The sequence below is a fragment of the Fringilla coelebs genome (assembly GCF_963513975.1).
Source record: "Fringilla coelebs genome assembly, chromosome: 4".
In the NCBI taxonomy this organism is placed as follows: domain Eukaryota; kingdom Metazoa; phylum Chordata; class Aves; order Passeriformes; family Fringillidae; genus Fringilla; species Fringilla coelebs.
Window position 1 is genome coordinate 1,930,580 of NC_140032.1, and position 17,987 is coordinate 1,948,566.

The 17,987-nt window shown below is 48.6% G+C and overlaps 1 protein-coding gene across 5 annotated transcripts in view; it reads left to right on the forward strand.

Moving 5' to 3' along the window:
• Window positions 1-17,987, forward strand: part of ZNF638 (zinc finger protein 638) — a 48,881-nt gene that overhangs the window by 10,993 nt on the left and 19,901 nt on the right. For all 5 annotated transcript variants that reach the window (XM_084205262.1, XM_084205263.1, XM_084205265.1 and 2 more), the window contains exons 3-10: window positions 3,971-4,032; window positions 5,761-5,799; window positions 8,336-8,637; window positions 11,572-11,828; window positions 13,311-13,457; window positions 15,292-15,408; window positions 17,419-17,477; window positions 17,617-17,660. In XM_084205262.1, coding sequence (XP_084061388.1) covers window positions 3,971-4,032; window positions 5,761-5,799; window positions 8,336-8,637; window positions 11,572-11,828; window positions 13,311-13,457; window positions 15,292-15,408; window positions 17,419-17,477; window positions 17,617-17,660 — 1,027 coding nt within the window. The remainder of the gene's footprint in view (window positions 1-3,970; window positions 4,033-5,760; window positions 5,800-8,335; window positions 8,638-11,571; window positions 11,829-13,310; window positions 13,458-15,291; window positions 15,409-17,418; window positions 17,478-17,616; window positions 17,661-17,987) is intronic.

Consider the following 17,987-nt stretch of genomic DNA (forward strand, 5'->3'; position numbering starts at 1 on the left):
CCCTGCTGCAGAAGAACCCACAAGAGTTTGGGAATTTTATCCCAAAAATAAAACTTTGATGGAGAAATGTCCAGCTGGTGTATCCATGAATTGCAGAGATTGAAGAATTCCTCTCAGTTCCAGCTCTGCAGTTCAGCAGGTCTGGTCGGTTTGGGGTGGTTGGAGATGACCTGGACATTCAAGATTTATCTTCCCAACCGTTCCCTGTCCCGTTCTGGATGAGCTGGATGGGACCTCAGGTTGGAAGAGCCACCAGATCCGGTGATTCCCGATGATTCCCAAGGACTTGAGACATTTGATGCTGCCCCAGGTGGCATGGCTGCCCCCAGCCTGGAGGAAGGGATTTCATGGATGGTGGCGCTTGGGAGTTGTCACCAGCTCCATGCCCAGGAGGGACCAGCCCCCCCGGGACTGGGATGGGCACGGTGACAAGGACACCGGGATCAATCGCCCTTGGCACGGTGAAGGGGACACCAGGCTCTGCACTGGGATCACACCTGGAGGGATTTTCCAGGACCATCCCAACCCCACGAGGCCCAGCGAGGGCAGGAGCTCCTGGGACAGGACAATCCCAGCACGGATCTGAGATGGGAAGAGAACGATTGGAGCAGCTCTGGGAGAAGGACTTGGGGTGTCATGGATGGGAAGCTCCAAATGTCCCAGACAGATCCCTGTGCCCTGGGCTGATCCCGCAGTGTGGGCAGCAGGAAAGGTGGGAATTCTGCCCGGGTGAGACCCTCCTGCAGAGCTGCCTCCAGCTTTGGGGCAGCATCAGGGGGACCTGGAGCTGCTGGAGCAAATCCAGAAGAGGCCATGGAGATGCTCTGGAGCAAGGCTGAGAAAATTGGGAATGTTCCCCTGGAGAAGGGAAAAATCCAGGGAATCCTCAGAGTCCCTGAAGGAGAGCTGGAAAGGGACTGGGGACAAGGGACAGAGGGACAGGAGTCAGGGAATGGCTGCCACTGGGAAAGGGGAGATTGGGCTGGGATCTTGGCAAGGAATTGCTGGCTGGGAGGGTGGGCAGGGGCTGGGCTGGAATTCCCAGATTTGCTGTGGCTGCCCCTGGATCCCTGGCAGTGTCCTGGGCCAGGCTGGATGGATTTGGATCCACCTTGCATTAGGGAAGGTGTCCCTGCCCATGGCAGAAGTGGGAATGGGATGGGATTTAAGGTCCCTTCCAACCCAAACCATTCCGGGATTCTGGGATAACGGGAGCTGACTTTGGATGAAGGTGCTCAACAATTAAAACCTTTTGTGTGCCATGTCTGAAGACCCTGAAAACAAAATTCCAGCAGTGGCTTCTGAGTTCAGGCTGTTGGTGCTGAGCTCCCTTTTCCCATGGATTTTTCATGGATTTTTCATGGATTTTTTTAATCCACGCTTGGATTGACTCATTTTGGATCCGACCACGCCGCGTTGCGCATGGGAAGAGAATTCCAGCCTGGAATATGAAACCCAGAAGTTCCCGCCTCACCTGGATGTGGGATATTCATCCCAACATCATCTCTCCAACTTGGCCGTGCCAAAACTCTGGAAGCTGAATTTTCCCTGGAAAAAAACCTCTCCTGGATGTCATTTTGACAGATTTCTGATACATTTTAAGGGTTGGGGTTTGTGTTTTTTGTTAGAAGCCACAAGTTTTGGTATTTCCCACTTGCATCCAGAGTTTTTTATGGAAAATGGATCATTTGAAGTAGGCAGGTCCAAAATATTGGGAATTTATGGAAAAAATGATGGAAATTAATGGAGGTGTCCATGGAAGGTGGGGTTGGGGCAGCAGCAGAATTTGGCAGATTTGGCCTCATTTTGATCTCAGGCAGGAAGGGTCGGGGTGAGAGGTTGGACTCTGATCTTGAGGAGTGTTCCTGTGGGAGTGCAGCCACACCAAGGTGGATTTTGGGGCATTAAAATCAGAATTTGAGGCAAAAATCAATGCTTGGGCTAGGTATTCCCCAAAAATCTTCGTGTCCTGGATGTTTTTTGGAGCAAAATTCCCAATTCCACTCTGGGATAGGTGGAATCTGACCCCCTGCTGTTCCCTTTTAATTCTGATTTCCCAAATCCTCAAAATCTCCAAGGATTTTATGGATATTCCGAGGAGCAGCTTCGTTTTCAGCTCGGAATCATGTCCTGTGGGAACAACAAAGCGAGATTTGTGGGATTCCTCCTTCTCCAAACTCTTCACGTCTTGGATGGAGCAGATTTCTTGGAATAACGACAATTCCTTCCTCTTCCATCCCATCACATCTTGAATGAAGTGGTTTTGAAACATTCCCAGCACGAGGAATGGGATTTCTCCTTATTTTTATCCACTTTTGTTCCTCAAATCCAATCAAAAGTTGGGGGTGATGCCTCCTTGGACCTGGAATCTGTAAAATCCTTGGGATTTTCTGTCTTCCCAGAAGATTTGTGCTTGGAATTCCTTCCTTGGACACTTTCTGCTTCCAGGATTTCTTGGTGGTGATCCATGAGTGAGAGGAGGTTGGGATGAAATTAGGGAAGGTGGGAATAGAAGAGTTCAGGTGGAATTTTTTCTTCTCACCAGGATTTCTGGGAAGGGATCCTGTAATTTTAGGGGAAGGATTTCTTTGGATCCCAGGAGAAATTGTGGCTGCTCCATCCCTGGAATGTCCAAATCCAGGTTGGATGGGGCTTGGAGCAACGTGGGATCATCTTTGGGTTCCCTTCCAACCCAACCATTCCATGATAATTCCATGGGCAGTGGAATATTCCCCAGGAGTGGGAAGGGCCAGGAATGAGGTAAAAAGGAGCAAAATCCGTAAATCCAGGTGGTTTTGGATTCTGTGGACCCCAAAATATTCCCAAAGAGTGGGAAGAGTTAGGAATGAGGCAGAAAGGAGGAAAATCCATCAATCCAGAGGGCTTTGGCTGGTGAGGACCTGGCAAGAAGAAAATTCCCAAAAGTCTTGCATCAGCAGCTGGAGGCATTTGGGAACCAAAACCTCTCCTTGGCAGCGTGGAATTGGAATTCTGGGAATTCCCTTTTCATTCCCACCAAGTTTTGCTTGAGGAACAGCTTTGGTTTATCCTGGTTCAGTTCAAACCTGGAAAAATCCGGATCCTTGGGAATAGGATTAGGGAAAAGCAGCTAGGAATGCTGAAATTGCTGCTTTATCCTCATGGGAATGATTCCATCACCCTGATTCCTCAGATCTATTGCTTTATATTAATAATTCCATATTTGATTGGATTTTATGCTCTCAGAGCAGCTGGAAGTTGATTTTTTTTTCCCAAGGATATTTAATAATTATCATCGGTGATGTTCCACCTTGAAGAATTCCAGAGTTTTCCAAGGAATATCCCTCCTCCATAGAAAACTGCCTCCTTTTTTCCCAGCTCAACCCGACTTCAGGCATTTTTATATGGAACTAAATCCTATTTTTATCTGATTTTTAAAATTATAAACGAGCGTGAAAATCATCCCGAGGCTCTGGCATGACCTTTGAGCTGTGACATGATGGGAACTGAACATTTCCAGAGCTCCAGGCACAGGAATTCCAGGCTGGGAATGAGGTTGGATGTGGAGATGCCACATTTTGAGGGAGCTGGGATTGCTCATGGATGTGACAGCCATTCATGGATTAATTTATTCCCTTTCATTCTGATTTTTTTGGAGCAGCCTCCGGTGATCCACGTGCTGCTGCCGTCCCCAGCGTGTGTGGGTGGCTTAATTGGTGAATTAATCGATTTAATTAACTGATTCAATGAATCAATTTAATCAATTCATTTAATTAATTGAATAAATGGATTGAATTAATCAGTTTAATTGAGGCTTTTGTTCTGGAGCAGTTGATAATCAGCTTTTAACCCCCTGCCCGAATTCCATGGAAATTTGGCTTTTCCGAGGTAGAAATGGGCTGGAGAGTGAGGCCGCAGCTCCGAGGGGTTGGGATGATCCCGGCCTTTCCCGCCCTGATCCCACTTTTCCCAATGTTGTTTGTTCCCCCAGGACTGGATCCTGCACCAGAACAACCCCGCCCACCTCGAGAGCTGCCGCAGGCTGCGCCAACAGTAAGGGAGCCACGGGGGATCCAGTGGGAATGCTCTGGGGATCCAGTGGGAATGCAGTGGGGATCCAGTGGGAATGCTCTGGGGGATCCAGTGGGAATGCACTGGGGATCCAGTGGGAATGCACTGGGGATCCAGTGGGGATCCACAGGGAATCCAGTGGGAATGCACTGGGGGATCCAGTGGGAATGCACTGGGGGATCCAGTGGGAATGCTCTGGGGAATCCATAGGAGAATCAACTGGGGGATCCACTGGGAATCCATTGCGGATCCAATGGGAAATGCAATGGGGATCCAGTGGCAATGCACTGGGGATCCAATGGGAATCCAGTGGGAATGCACTAGGGATCCAATGGGAATGCACTGGGGGATCCAGTGGGAATACACTGGGAGATCCATTGGGGATCCACTGGGAATGCACTGGGGATCAAGTGGGAATCCATTGGGGACCCAGTGGGTATCCAGTGGGGATCCAATGGGAATGCACTGGGGGATCCTGTGGGGAATCCAGTGGGAATGCACTGGGAAATCCATTGGGGATCCAGTGGGAATGCCCTGGGGAACCCACTGGGAATCCAGTGGGAATGCCCTCGGGAATGCACTGGGGAATCCATTGGGAATCAATTGGGATTCCATTGGGAATCCGCCGGGAATTCGCTCAGGATCCACTGAAGATCCACAGGGAATCCACTGGGGATCCACTGGACATTCATTGGGCATGCACTGTCAAATCCCTTTGGGATCCACAGTGGAATCCAGTGGGAATCAGTTGGGATTGCACTGGGGAATGCACTGGGATCCAGTGGGAATCTGTTGGGATTCCACTGGGGAATCCATTTGGGATCCAGTGGGAATCAGTCAGGGACCTGCTGAGGATCCGCTGGGAATGCATGGGGAATCCAGTGGGGAATCCACTTGGGATCCATTGGGCACCCACTGGGAATCTTTATGAGATCCACTGGGAATCAGTTGGGAGTTCACTGGGAATCCATTTGGGATCCATTGGGAATCCACTGTGGGATCCACTGGGAATAATTTGGGAATCCACCGGGGAATCCATTTTGGATCCACCAGGGAACCCACTGGGAATTGGTTGGGAATCTGCTGGGAATCCATTGGTGATCCACTGGGAATCATGGAATGCTGCAGAGGAACCTTAAACCCCAACAATTCCACCCCATCCATGGGCAGGGACGGCTCCCACTCCATCCCAGATGGATCCAAGTCCATCCCAGCCTGGCCTTGGGCACTGCCAGGGATCCAGGGGCTGGGAATTCCTGGGGTTTCCTGGGAATTCCAGCCCAGCCCCTGCCCACCCTCCCAGCCAGCAATTCCTTGCCAAGATCCCAGACCAATCTCCCCTTTCCCAGTGGCAGCCATTCCCTGGCTCCTGTCCCTCTGTCCCTTGTCCCCAGTCCCTCTCCAGCTCTCCTGGAGCCCCTCCAGGGACTCTGAGGATTCCCTGGATTTCTCCTTTCTCCAGGGGAACATTCCTAGCTCTCCCAGAGCCAAGGGGCTCCAAAATCCTGGAATGGTTTGGGGTGGGAGGAACCTTAAATCCCATCCAGGGACATTCCCACAATCCCCATTCCCATCCAACCTCACCTGGACAAACAGAAATCAACATTTGGTGCTTTTGGAGTCCCAAATGGGAATATTGATCCAGAAAAAAATCCCCTTTTGGGGGAATTTTGGCTTTTCCACTGACATTTTTCCCTCTGTCATTGACAGATATCCCGAGTGGAATCCTGAGGCTCACTCCTCCAACAGGTACCTTGTGCTTTGAATCCCTTCCCCTAATTACTCACTCATTAATTCATTCATTAATTTTAACCACTTCTTTTCCCTGATTTGCCCTCTCCAACCCCTCTCCACGAGGTCACATTTTTATTATAAAATTTTAGGGCCTTTTAATGGGGTTTTGTCCCAAATTCCAGAGAATTCCGAGCTGCTTTGGCATGGAGGGACCTTCAATTCCACATATTTTTATCCATTTTTTCCCAGATTTTTTTACTTTAGTCCAGATTAGTCTGGTTTAGTCCAGTTTTGTTCCTTTTCCCAGTTTTTCCAGTTTAGTCCTGTTTTATCCAGTTTTATCCCTTTTATTCCAGTTCAATCCATTTAAAGTCCCTTTTTTCCATTTGTTTCCAGTTTTTTCCAGCTTTCTCCATTTTTCCCAGTTTCTCCTTTTTTTCCCCTTTTTTCCCCTTTTTTCCCTTTTTCCCCCTTTTTTTCCCCCTTTTTTCCCGTTTTTTTCCCTTTTTTTCAGTTTTGTCCCTTTCATTCCAGTTTGATCCCGTTAAGTCCTTTTTAATATTTTTTTCCCAGTTTTTCTAGTTCAGTCCAGATCTGTCCAGTATTTTTCCAGTTTTTTCTCCTTTCTTCCTTTCCCCACAAATCTCATTTCCCCCTTTTTTCAAATCCCTTTGGGGAGGTTGTTCCCAGTTTTTCATCAGTTTAATCAGTTTGTTCCCAGTTTTTCTAGTTCAGTCCAGATCTGTCCAGTGTTTTCTTGGTTTTTTCCCCTTCCTTCCTTTCCCCAGAAATCTCGTTTCCCCCTTCTCCCCAATCCCCCATTTTCCCAATCCCATTCCCTTTTCCCATATTCAGTGTAATAGTTTTTTTCCCAGTTTTTCTAGTTTAGTCCAGATTTATCCAGCGTTTCCCATTTTGTTTCTCATTTCTTCCTTTCCCCAGAAATCTCATTTTCCCAAATCCGCTTGGGGAGTTTTTCCTCAGTTTTTCTAGTTCAGTCCAGATCTGTCCAGTGTTTCCCTGGTTTTTTCTCATTTCCCTTTTTCCCCAGTTTCCCCAAATCCCCACATTTCCCCAATCCCCCTTTTCCCAAATCCCCCTATTTCCCAATCCCATTCCCTTTCTCCAATCCCATTCCCTTTTCCCAATCCCCCTATTCCCCAATCCCATTCCCTTTCCCCTCCATTCCCTTTTCCCCCAATCCCATTCCCTTTTCCCCCAATCCCCTTTTCCCCCAATCCCCCTTTTCCCCAAATCCCATTCCTTTTTCCCAAATCCCCCATTTCCCAAATCCCCCCTTTCCCCAATCCCTTTTTCTCCAAATCCCCCATTTCCCCCATCCCTCTTTTCCAAATTCCATTCCCTTTCCCCAGTCCCCATTTCCCCAATCTCCATTTCCCCAATCCCCTTTTCACCCAATCCCCCATTTCCCCAATCCCATTCCCTTTTCCCAGTCCCCCCCATTTCCCCAGTCCCAATCCCCCTTTTCCCCAATCCCCCTTTTCCCCAATCCCCCTTTTCCCCAATCCCCCTTTCCCCAATCCCCTTTCCCCAATCCCCCTTTTCCCCCAATCCCCCTTTTCCCCCAATCCCCTTTTCCCCCAATCCCTTTTTTCCCCAATCCCTTTTTTCCCCAATCCCTTTTTTCCCCAATCCCTTTTTTCCCCAATCCCTTTTTTCCCCAATCCCCTTTTCCCCCAATCCCCCTTTTCCCCCAATCCCCCTTTTCCCCCAATCCCATTCCTTTTTCCCAAATCCCCCATTTCCCAAATCCCCCCTTTCCCAAATCCCCTTTTCTCCAAATCCCCCATTTCCCCCATCCCTCTTTTCCCAATTCCATTCCCTTTCCCCAATCCCGCTTTCCCCAATCCCCATTTCCCCAATCCCATTGCCTTTTCCCCAATCCCCATTTCCCCAATCCCATTCCCTTTTCCCCCATTCCCCCTTTCCCAAATCCCCCCTTTCCCCAATCCCTTTTTCTCCAAATCCCCCATTTCCCCCATCCCTCTTTTCCAAATTCCATCCCCCTTTTCCCAATCCCCCTTTCCCTGATCCCCCTTTCCCTGATCCCCTCTTTCCGTGATCCTCTCTTTCCCCAATCCCATTACCTTTCCCCAATCCCCCCTTTCCCCATTCCATTTCCTCAATCCCATTCCCTTTCCCCGATCCCCCTTTCCCCAATCCCCTTTCCCTATTCCCCCTTTCTCCAATCCCCTTTCCCCGATCCCATTTCCCCAATCCTCATTTCCCTGCTCCCTTTCCTCAATCCCCTTTTCCCATTCCCCATTCCCCGATCCCATTCCCCGATCCCATTTCCCCAATCCCCCTTTCCCCAATCCCCCATTCCCCTTTCCCCAATCCCATTCCCCTTTCCCCAATCCCATTCCCCTTTCCCCAATCCCCTTTCCCCGATCCCCATTTCCCCACTCCCCATTTCCCCATTTCCCCACTCCCTTTCCCCAATCCCATTTCCCAATCCCCTTTTCCCATTCCCCATTCCCCAATCCCATTCCCCATCCTCTCTCTCACCCGTGTCTCTCTCTCCCCGCAGGCATGGCGCGGACCGCAAGGAGAACCGCACTCCCCGCGCCCCCCGCCGCCGCTCGGGCTCCCTCAGCCCGTCCCGCCGCCGCTCCCGGGGCCCGCCGGGCCCGCCCAGCCCCGCCCGCCGCCGCCGCTCCCGCTCGCGCAGCCCCGGGCGGCCCCGGCGGCCCCGCTCGCGCAGCCCCGGGCGGCGCCCGCCGCGGCCCCGCTCCCGCTCCCCGCCGCGGCCGCGGAGCCTCCCGCGGGGCAGCCCCCGGCCCCGGAGATCGGCCAGCGCCGAGCGCGCCCGCAGGCCCGGCCGCTCCGAAGGTTGGCAAAGAACCTTCCCGGAGGGAATTCCCGGCATTCCCAGAGCCTCCCTCGCCCCCGTGGGAATTCTGGGGATTCACCGGGATTCACGGTTACACCCGCAATTGGAATTTTGGGAATGCTCAGGGGGATTCCTGAGGATTTTTTTTAATCCTCAGTTGGAATTTTGGGAATGCGCAGTGGGATTCCTGATGGGAATTTTGGGAATGTTCAGTGGAATTCCTCATGGGAATCTTCGGAATGCTCAGTGGGATTCCTCTTGGTTTTTCATTCCCAATGGGAAGTTGGCAAACCCCCCAGAGGGAACTCGGGGAATTCTCCGGCATTCCCAGAGCCTCCCTCGCCCCCGTGGGAATTCTGGGGATTCACCGGGATTCGCCGCGGGTTTTACACCCGCAGTCGGAATTTTGGGAATGCTCAGGGGGATTCCTGATGGGAATTTTGGGAATGTTCAGCAGAATTCCCACTGGTTTTCCAACCCTGATGGGAATTTTGGGAATGCTCAATAGAATTCCCAATGATTTTTTAATCCTCAGTTGGAATTTTGGGAATGCTCAGTGGTATTCCTGATGGGAATCTTGGGAATGCTCAGGGGGATTCCTGAGGATTTTTTTGATCCTCAGTTGGAATTTTGGGAATGTTCAGTGGGATTCCTGTTGGGGATTTTGGGAATGCTCAGTGGGATTCCTGATGGGAATTTTGGGAATGTTCAGCAGAATTCCCAATGATTTTTTTAATCTTCAATTGGAATTTTGGGAATGCTTAGTCGGATTCCCGAGGATTTTTTTTAATCCTCAATTGGAATTTTGGGAATGCTTAGTGGAATTCCTCATGGGGATTTTGGGAATGCTCAGGGGGATTCCTGATGGGAATTTTGGGACTGTTCAGCAGAATTCCCAGTGGTTTTCCAACCCTGATGGGAATTTCGGGAATGCTCAATAGAATTCCCAATGATTTTTTAATCCTCAGTTGGAATTTTGGGAATGCTCAGGGGGATTCCTGAGGAGTTTTTTAATCCTCAATTGGAATTTTGGGAATGCTCTGTGGAATTCCTCATGGGAATTTTGGGAATGCTCTGTGGGATTCCTCTTGTTTTTTCATTCCCAATGGGAATTTTGGGAATTCACTGGGATTCACGATGGTTTTTCAACCCTGATCAGAATTTTGGGAATGCTCAGTGGAAGTCCCGACGATTTTTTTAATCCTCAGTTGGAATTTTGGGAATGCCCAGTGGGATTCCTGATGGGAATTTTGGGAATTCATTGGGATTCACGATGCTTTTTTCATGCCCCATCAGAATTTTGGGATTGCTCAGTGGAATTCCCAAAGGTTTTTTTCTACCCCCAAAGGGAATTTTGGGAATGCTCAGTAGAATTCCTGATGATATTTTAATCCTCAATTGGAATTTTGGGAATACTCAGTGGGATTCCTGTTGGGTTTTCATTCCCAGAGTGAATTTTGGGAATTCTCTGGCAGTCCCAAAGTTTTCTTCATCCCCAGTTGGAATTTTGGGAATGTTCAGTGGAATTCCCAATTGTTCCTTCACCCCAATCAGAATTTTGGGAATTCAGTGGTATTCACAATGGTTTTCCACCCCTAATTGGAATTTTAGGATTTCAGTGAGATTCCCAAAGTTTTCTTCACTCCTAGTTGGAATTTTTGGAATTCTTAACGGGATTCCTGACAGTTTTTCCACCCCCAGTGGGAATTTTGGGATTCCCAGGATTTTTTGGGGGGGATCAATTCCATAAATTGGGAATGCTCCAGCCAATAACCACCTGTGGGTTCTCCGCAGCCTCGCAGCGGCCGGGCATTAATTAAGGACTAATTAAGGACTAATTAAAGCAGCCCCAGCAGCGCAGGAAGGCAGGAGGTAGAGGAAGGCTCCGAGCTAGTAAGTACTGCAGGGGCAGAGAGGAGCAGGGAAATTCCCAGGAAATTCCCAAAACATTCCAAAAAAAATTCCCATTTTTTCCCCAAAATTCCCCCAAAATTCCCAAAAATTTCCCTTTTTTTTTCCCCCAAAAATCCAAAAACATTTTCCTTTTTCCCCTAAAAAATTCCTTTTTTTCCCAAAATTCCCCAAAAAAATTCCCCAAAAATTGCAATTTTTTTCCCCAAAAGAATCCCCCCCAAAAATTCCCGAAAAATTCCAGTTTTTTTCCCAAAAGAATCCCCAAAAAAATTCCCAAAAATCCAATGTTTCCCAAAATATCAAAAAAATTCTGTTTTCCTACTCCAAAATTCCTGCGCTTTCTCCCAAAAAATCTTGGTTTTTTTCTCCCAAAAATTCCAAATTTCCCATTTTTTCCCCTAAATAAAAAAAAAAAATCCCTTTTTTCCCCCAAAAATTCCCGTTTTTTTCCCATAAATCAAAAAAAAAAAGCAAAACCCTTTTTTTCCCCAAAACTTCACGGTTTTTTCCCCTAAATTATAAAACAAATCCCAATTTTTTTCCCCAAAAAAATTCCCTGTTTTTCCCCTAAATAAAAAAAAAATCCCTTTTTTTTTTCAAAAAATTCCCCAAAAATTCACGGTTTTTTCTCCTAAATTAAAAAAAAAAATCCCTTTTTTCCAAAAAAATTCCCAAAAAATTCACAGTTTTTTCCCCTAAATTAAAAAAAAAAATCCCTTTTTTCCAAAAAAATTCCCAAAAAAATTCCCGGGTTTTTCCCCTAAATAATAATTAAAAAAAAATCCCTTTTTTCCAAAAAAATTCCCAAAAAATTCCCGTTTTTTCCCCTAAATTAAAAAAAAAAATCCTTTTTTTTTTCCAAAAAATTCCCATTTTCCCTCCAAAAATTCCTGTTTTTTTTCCCCAAAATCCAAAAAAAATCCCCAGAATGCCCCAAAAAAATTCCCCCAAAAAATCCCCCAAAATCGCCCCGAATCCCCGCCGTGCCCATTCCCGTGTGTCCGTCTGTCTGTCCGCAGCGCGGCGCGCGGCGCTGGAGGCGGTGATGCAGACGCTGGGCCCGCGCTTCCTGGCCGAGTTCCAGCGGCACCGCGCGGCGCAGGAGCCGCCCAGCCCCGGCCGCGCCCGCAGGGGCTCCCGCGGCGACCCCCGCCGGGAGCGCGACGGAGCCGCCGCCGCCGGAACCGAACCCGAACCCCCCGCGGGAGCCACGAGGAAGGACCGGGAGGAAGAGGAGGAGGAGGAGGAGGAGGGGAAGAGTCAGCCCTACAACAGGGTGGGTGTGCGGGGATTCTCGGGGTGCGGGGGATTTCTGGGGTTTGGGAATTCCTGGGGTTTGGGAATTCCTGGGGTCTGGGGATTCCTGGGGTTTCTGGGGTTTGGGGATTCCCGGGGATTTGGGGATTCATGGGGTTTTTGTGATTCCTGGGGTTTGGGAATTCTGGGGTGTGAGGAATTTTTGGAGTTGGGGAATTGCCGGGGTTTGGGGGATTGCCGGGGTTTGGGGGATTGCCGGGGTTTGGGGGATTGCCGGGGTTTGGGGGATTGCCGGGGTTTGGGGATTCCTGGGGTTTGGGGATTTCTGAGGTTTGGGGATTCCTGGGGATTCCCTGGGTTTAGGGATTCCTGGGGTTTGGGGAATTTCTGGGGTTTGGGGGATTTCTGGGGATTGGGGATTCCTTGGGTTTGGGGATTCCCGGGGTGCGGGGACTCCCAGGGTTTGGGGATTCCTGGGAATTCCTGGGGTTTGGGGGATTCCTGGGGTTTGGGGATTCCTGAGGTTGGGGAATTCCCAGGGTTTGGGGGATTCCCGGAGTTTGGGGGATTCCTGAGGTTGGGGAATTCCTGAGGTTGGGGAATTCCTGAGGTTGGGGAATTCCTGGGGTTTGGGGATTCCCAGGGATTGGGGATTCCCAGGGATTGGGGATTCCCGGGGTTTGGGGATTCCCAGGGATTGGGGATTCCCGGGGTTTGGGGGATTCCCGGGGTTTGGGGGATTCCTGGGGTTTGGGGAATCCCTGGGGTTTGGGAATCCCTGGGGTTTGAGGGATTTCTGGGGCTTGTGGGATATTGGGGAATTCTTGGGGTTTGAGAGATTCCTGGGGCTTGGGGGATTTTGGGGCATTGGGGGATTCCTGGGCTTTGTGGCATATTTGGGAATTCCTGGGCTTTGGTGGTTTTTTAGGAATTTCTGGGGTTTGGTGAATTTGGGGGAATTGCTGGAGTTTGTGGAGTTTGGAGCAATTCCTGGGGTTGGGTGGGGTTTGACTTCAGGGAAGTTGTTCTATGGGAGAATTCCTGTCAGGATGCAGCTGGGAATTCTGGCATTCTCTATGGGAAGGGATTTGGAGATGATTTATTCCACCATCCCAGCCCAACCTTTCCTTGGAATTCTGGAATTCCATCAACATTTATTCCACAATTCCAATCCAGCCTTTCCTTGGGCACTTCCAGACATGAAAAAATCCTGGAATTCCATCCAGATTTATTCCACAATCCCACACTTCCAATCCAATCCCAGGTGGCTCCAATCCAACCTTTCCTTGGATGAAAAATTCCCCAAATCCTGGAATTCCATCCAGATTTATTCCACAATCCCAAACCCTCCAAACCAATCCAAGGTGGCTCCAATCCAACCTTTCCTTGGACGAACACCTCCTGAAATCCCAGAATTCCGTCCACATTTATTCCCCAGTTCCAGCCCCACCCGCCCATGACCCAAGGCCGGTTTTTTGGGAATTCTCTGGGTGTTTTCCAGCTGCTGAGGGAGGAGCTGCTGAGCTGTGGCACGGTGCTGCAGATCTCGGAGCTGCCGGACTCGGGGTTCTCCGACCAGGACATCAAGCGGCTGGTGCAGCCCTTCGGGAAGGTCAGCGACCTGATCGTGCTGCGCTCCCGCAACGAGGTCAGCCCCAAAAATGGGATTGGGAATGGGGATGGGCGTTCCAGATGGGATTGGGAACGGGATGGGCACTCCAGATGGACTGGGAACAGGGATGGGCATTCCAGATGGGACTGGGAACGGGGATGGACACGCCAGATGGGATTGGGAAGGGGATGGGCATCCCAGCTGGGACTGGGAATGGGGATGGGCACTCCAGATGGGACTGGGAACGGGGATGGGCATTCCCAGTTGGGATTGGGAACAGGGATGGACGTTCCCACTTGGGACTGGGAAGGGGGATTGGCATTCCCAGCTGGGACTGGGAAGGGGGATTGGCATTCCCAGCTGGGACTGGGAACAGGGATGGGCATTCCAGATGGGATTGGGAATGGGGACGGGCGTTCCAGATGGGACTGGGAACGGGGATGGGCATTCCAGATGGGATTGGGAATGGGGATGGGCGTTCCAGATGGGACTGGGAACGGGGATGGGCATTCCAGATGGGATTGGGAATGGGGATGGGCGTTCCAGATGGGACTGGGAACGGGGATGGGCATTCCAGATGGGATTGGGAACGGGGATGGGCATTCCCAAAGGGCCCAGCTGGGACTGGGAACGGGGCCAGGCACTCCCAGCTGGGGTTGGTGATTGGGCTCACACATTCCCAGACATTCACAGCTGGGATTGGGGATGGGGCTCACACATTCCCAGACATTCCCAGCTGGGATTGGGAACAGGGCCAGACATTCCCAAAGGGCCCAGCTGGGATTGGGAATTCAGAGCTGTTCCCACTTGCACTTCTGGGATTTTATAGATGGAGAGATTTCTTTTTTCCTGATTTTTTCCTGGTTTTCCCCCTTCCCATTCCCTTTTTTTTCTCTTTTCCCCCCTCTTTTCCCCCCTCTTTTTCCCCCTCTTTTTCCCCCCTTTCCTCCATTTTTTCCCACTGTTTATTTTCCTTTCTTCCCTTCTTTTCCCCTTCCTTTCCCTCTCCCCCCCTTTTTGCCCTTTTCCCCCTTCCCTTTTTTCCCTTTTCCCCTTCCCCCTTATTTCCCTTTGTTCGCCCTTTATTTTCCTTTTCCCCTTCTTTTTCCTCCCTTTCCCTTCCTTTTCCCTTTCTCCTTCCCTTTCCCCTCTTTTCCCCTTTTTCCCTTTTCTCCCTTCTCTTAACTCCTTTTTCCTCTTTTTCCTCTTTTTCCTCTTTTTCCTCCCTTTCCTTTCCTTTCCTTTCCTTTCCTTTCCTTTCCTTTCCTTTCCTTTCCTTTCCTTTCCTTTCCTTTCCTTTCCTTTCCTTTCCTTTCCTTTCCTTTCCTTTCCTTTCCTTTCCTTTCCTTTCCTTTCCTTTCCTTTCCTTTCCTTTCCTTTCCTTTCCTTTCCTTTCCTTTCCTTTCCTTTCCTTTCCTTTCCTTTCCTTTCCTTTCCTTTCCTGCCCTGCCCTGCCCTGCCCTGCCCTGCCCTGCCCTGCCCTGCCCTGCCCTGCCCTGCCCTGCCCTGCCCTGCCCTTGCCCTTTGCCCTTTGCCCTTTCCCTTTTCCCTTCCTTCTCCCCTTTTTCCTCTTCCCCCCTTTTTTTCCTTTGTTCTCCTTTACCTTTTTCCCCTTCCCTTTTCCCCTTTTTCTCCTTCTCCCCCTTTTCCCCCTTCTCTTTCCCTTTTCCCCTTTCCTCCCTCCCTTTTCCTCTGTGTCCCTGTCCCCTCCCCCCTGCACTCTGTGATCCCGGCTGGAATTCCCGTGATCCCGGCTGGAATTCCCCGTGATCCTGGCTGGAATTCCCCGTGATCCTGGCTGGAATTCCCCGTGATCCTGGCTGGAATTCCCGTGATCCCGGCTGGAATTCCCGTGGCCCGGCTGTTCCAGGCCTACCTGGAGATGAACTACAAGGAGGCCGTCATCGCCGCCGTCAAGTTCGGGGAGACGGCGCCGCTGCTGCTCAACGGGAAACGCGTCCGGATCAGCGTGGCCGAGCGCGCCCAGGTGGGAGCGCTGACGGCAATTCCAGCGGGAATTCCTCCTGGGAGCGGCACTTCCAGCGGGAATCCCAATGGGAGTGGCACTTCCAGCGGGAATTCCTGCTGGGAGCAAGAATTCCAGCCGGGAATTCCTGCTGGGAATTCCAGTGGGAATTCTGACTGGGACTGGGAATTCTAATTGGAGTGGCAATTCCAATGGGAATTCCTGCTGGGACTGGCAATTCCTGCTGGGACTGGCAATTCCTGCTGGGACTGGCAATTCCAGTGGGGAGTTCCAATGGGAATTCCAATGGGAATTCTGACTGGGACTGGGAATTCCAACGAGAGTGGCAATTCCAACGGGAATTCCTGCTGGGACTGGGAATTCCAACCAGGAATTCTGCTGGGACTGGGATTTCTGACTGGGCTGGGAATTCCAATGGGAATTCTGCTGGGACTGGGAATTCCTACTGGGAATTCGTTCTGGGAATTGCAACTGGGAGTGGTAATTCCAACAGGAATTCTGATTGGGAGTGGGAATTCCAAGTGGAAATTCCTACAGGGACTGGGAATTCCAGGCAGGAATCCCAACTGGGAATTCCAGCTGGGAGTGGGGATTCCAACACGAATTCCTACTGGGAATTTCAATGGGAATTCCTACTTGGACTGGGAATTGCTACTGGGAATTCCAACAGGAATTCTGATTGGGAGAGGGAATTCCAGCCAGGAATTCGTATTGGGAATTCCAGCTGGGAGTGGCAATTCCAACAGGAATTCCAATGGGAATTCTGACTGGGACTGGGAATTCCAACTGGGAATTCTACTGAGAATTCCAACAGGAATTCCTGCTGGGACTGGGAATTCCAGCCAGGGATCCCTACTGGCAATTCCAATGGGAATTCTGAGTGGGAGCAGGGATTCCAACCGGCAGTTCCAGCTGGGAGAGGGAATTCTGACAGCAACCAGGTGAGGGAATTCTTGCCAGGAATTTTGACCGGGAGAGAGAATTCCAACTGGGAATTCTGGCTGGGAATTCCAGACAGGAATTCTGACTGGGAATTCCAGCAGGGAGTGCCAGCCAGAATTTGGAGTGGGAATAGCAGGGAGAGGGAATTCCAGCCAGGAATTCCAGCTGGGAGTGGGAATTTCAGTTGGGAATTGCAGTTGGGAATTCCAGCCAGGACTGGGAATTCATTTGGGAATTCCTGGCAGGAATCCCAGCTGGGTGTGGCAATTCCAACCAGGAATTCCAATTGGGAGTGGGAATCCAGTTGGGAATTCCAGGCAGGAATTTTGACTGGGAATTCCAAATGGGAGAGGGAGTTCCAGCTGGGAATTCTGACTGGGAAATTCCAGCCAGGAATCCCAGTCAGGAATTCCAGCCAGAGTCATTAATTAATTATCACACTTAATTACCAATGATTATTAACCTAATTTGTGTGAATTTCTGTGTCCATGCACACATTTATTAATAACATTGAAATTAATTCCATTTAAATTCATTAATATGGTTAATTAGGAATAATAATTATTTGCCTGCTTTATCTGATCATAGGTAAAAATTTGCACATTTATTAATAAAATCTTACTGAAATTTCAATTAATAATGGATATAATTAATATTTTATAGCTGCTTAATTAGCATTAATAAATTTAAAATATGCATCCTATTTGAATGTAATGTCAGTTACTAATAATTAAACTAATATTAATTACATCTTGCAGTTAAGGATTCATTATTATTAACCTCATTCATTCATTCATAGTTTCATGCACATATTTTTAAGAAATTAAAAATGAAATTAACTTAGTCAAAAGTAATTAATGCACATAATTATTAGTAACTATTAATCTATTAATATATTTCTATCTAAATCTGCACATTTATCAGTAAAATCTGAGTGAAATTTTAATTAACAACAGACATAAGTAATATTTTATCACTACTTAATTAGCAGGAACTCATTAAAGTTAAGAATCCCATTGATAATTAATAGCAATTATTAATAAATCTCAAATTTTTTTCCCATTCCAGGCAAAAAAAACGGTGAAAAAACGAGTTCTGAACCCCAAAAAAACTCCAACAAGCGCCAAGTAAGACCCTCATTAATTAATTAATGTTAATTACAATAATTGGGAACCCGAGGGGCTCAAACCTGGAACTTTAATTGGTGGTTAATGGTTAATAATTCTTAATTAATTTGATTTTTTGGTGTCTTTTTTATCCTCCCAGGAAAATTCCCACCACCAGCACCAAGAGCCCCAAAGCTCTGACAGGTGAGGTTGATCTTCATTAACTAATTAATAATTAGTAATTAATTATTAATTAACTAGCTTAACTAATTGGCTTAATTAATTTTAATTCCATTGGTTTTTAATAGGAAATTCTTGGGTGCCAAATCATTATTTTTTCATTCCTGAGCTCATTTAATTGTTAATTAATTCATAATGAATTATTAGTCAATTAATTAATAATTGGATGAATTAATGAATTGGTTGAATTAATTTTGATTTTCTTGGATTTTATTAAGAAATTCTTGGGTTCCAAATCTTTGATTTTTATCCATTCCTGAGCTCAGTTTTGGGATTAATTCAAATTTTGGG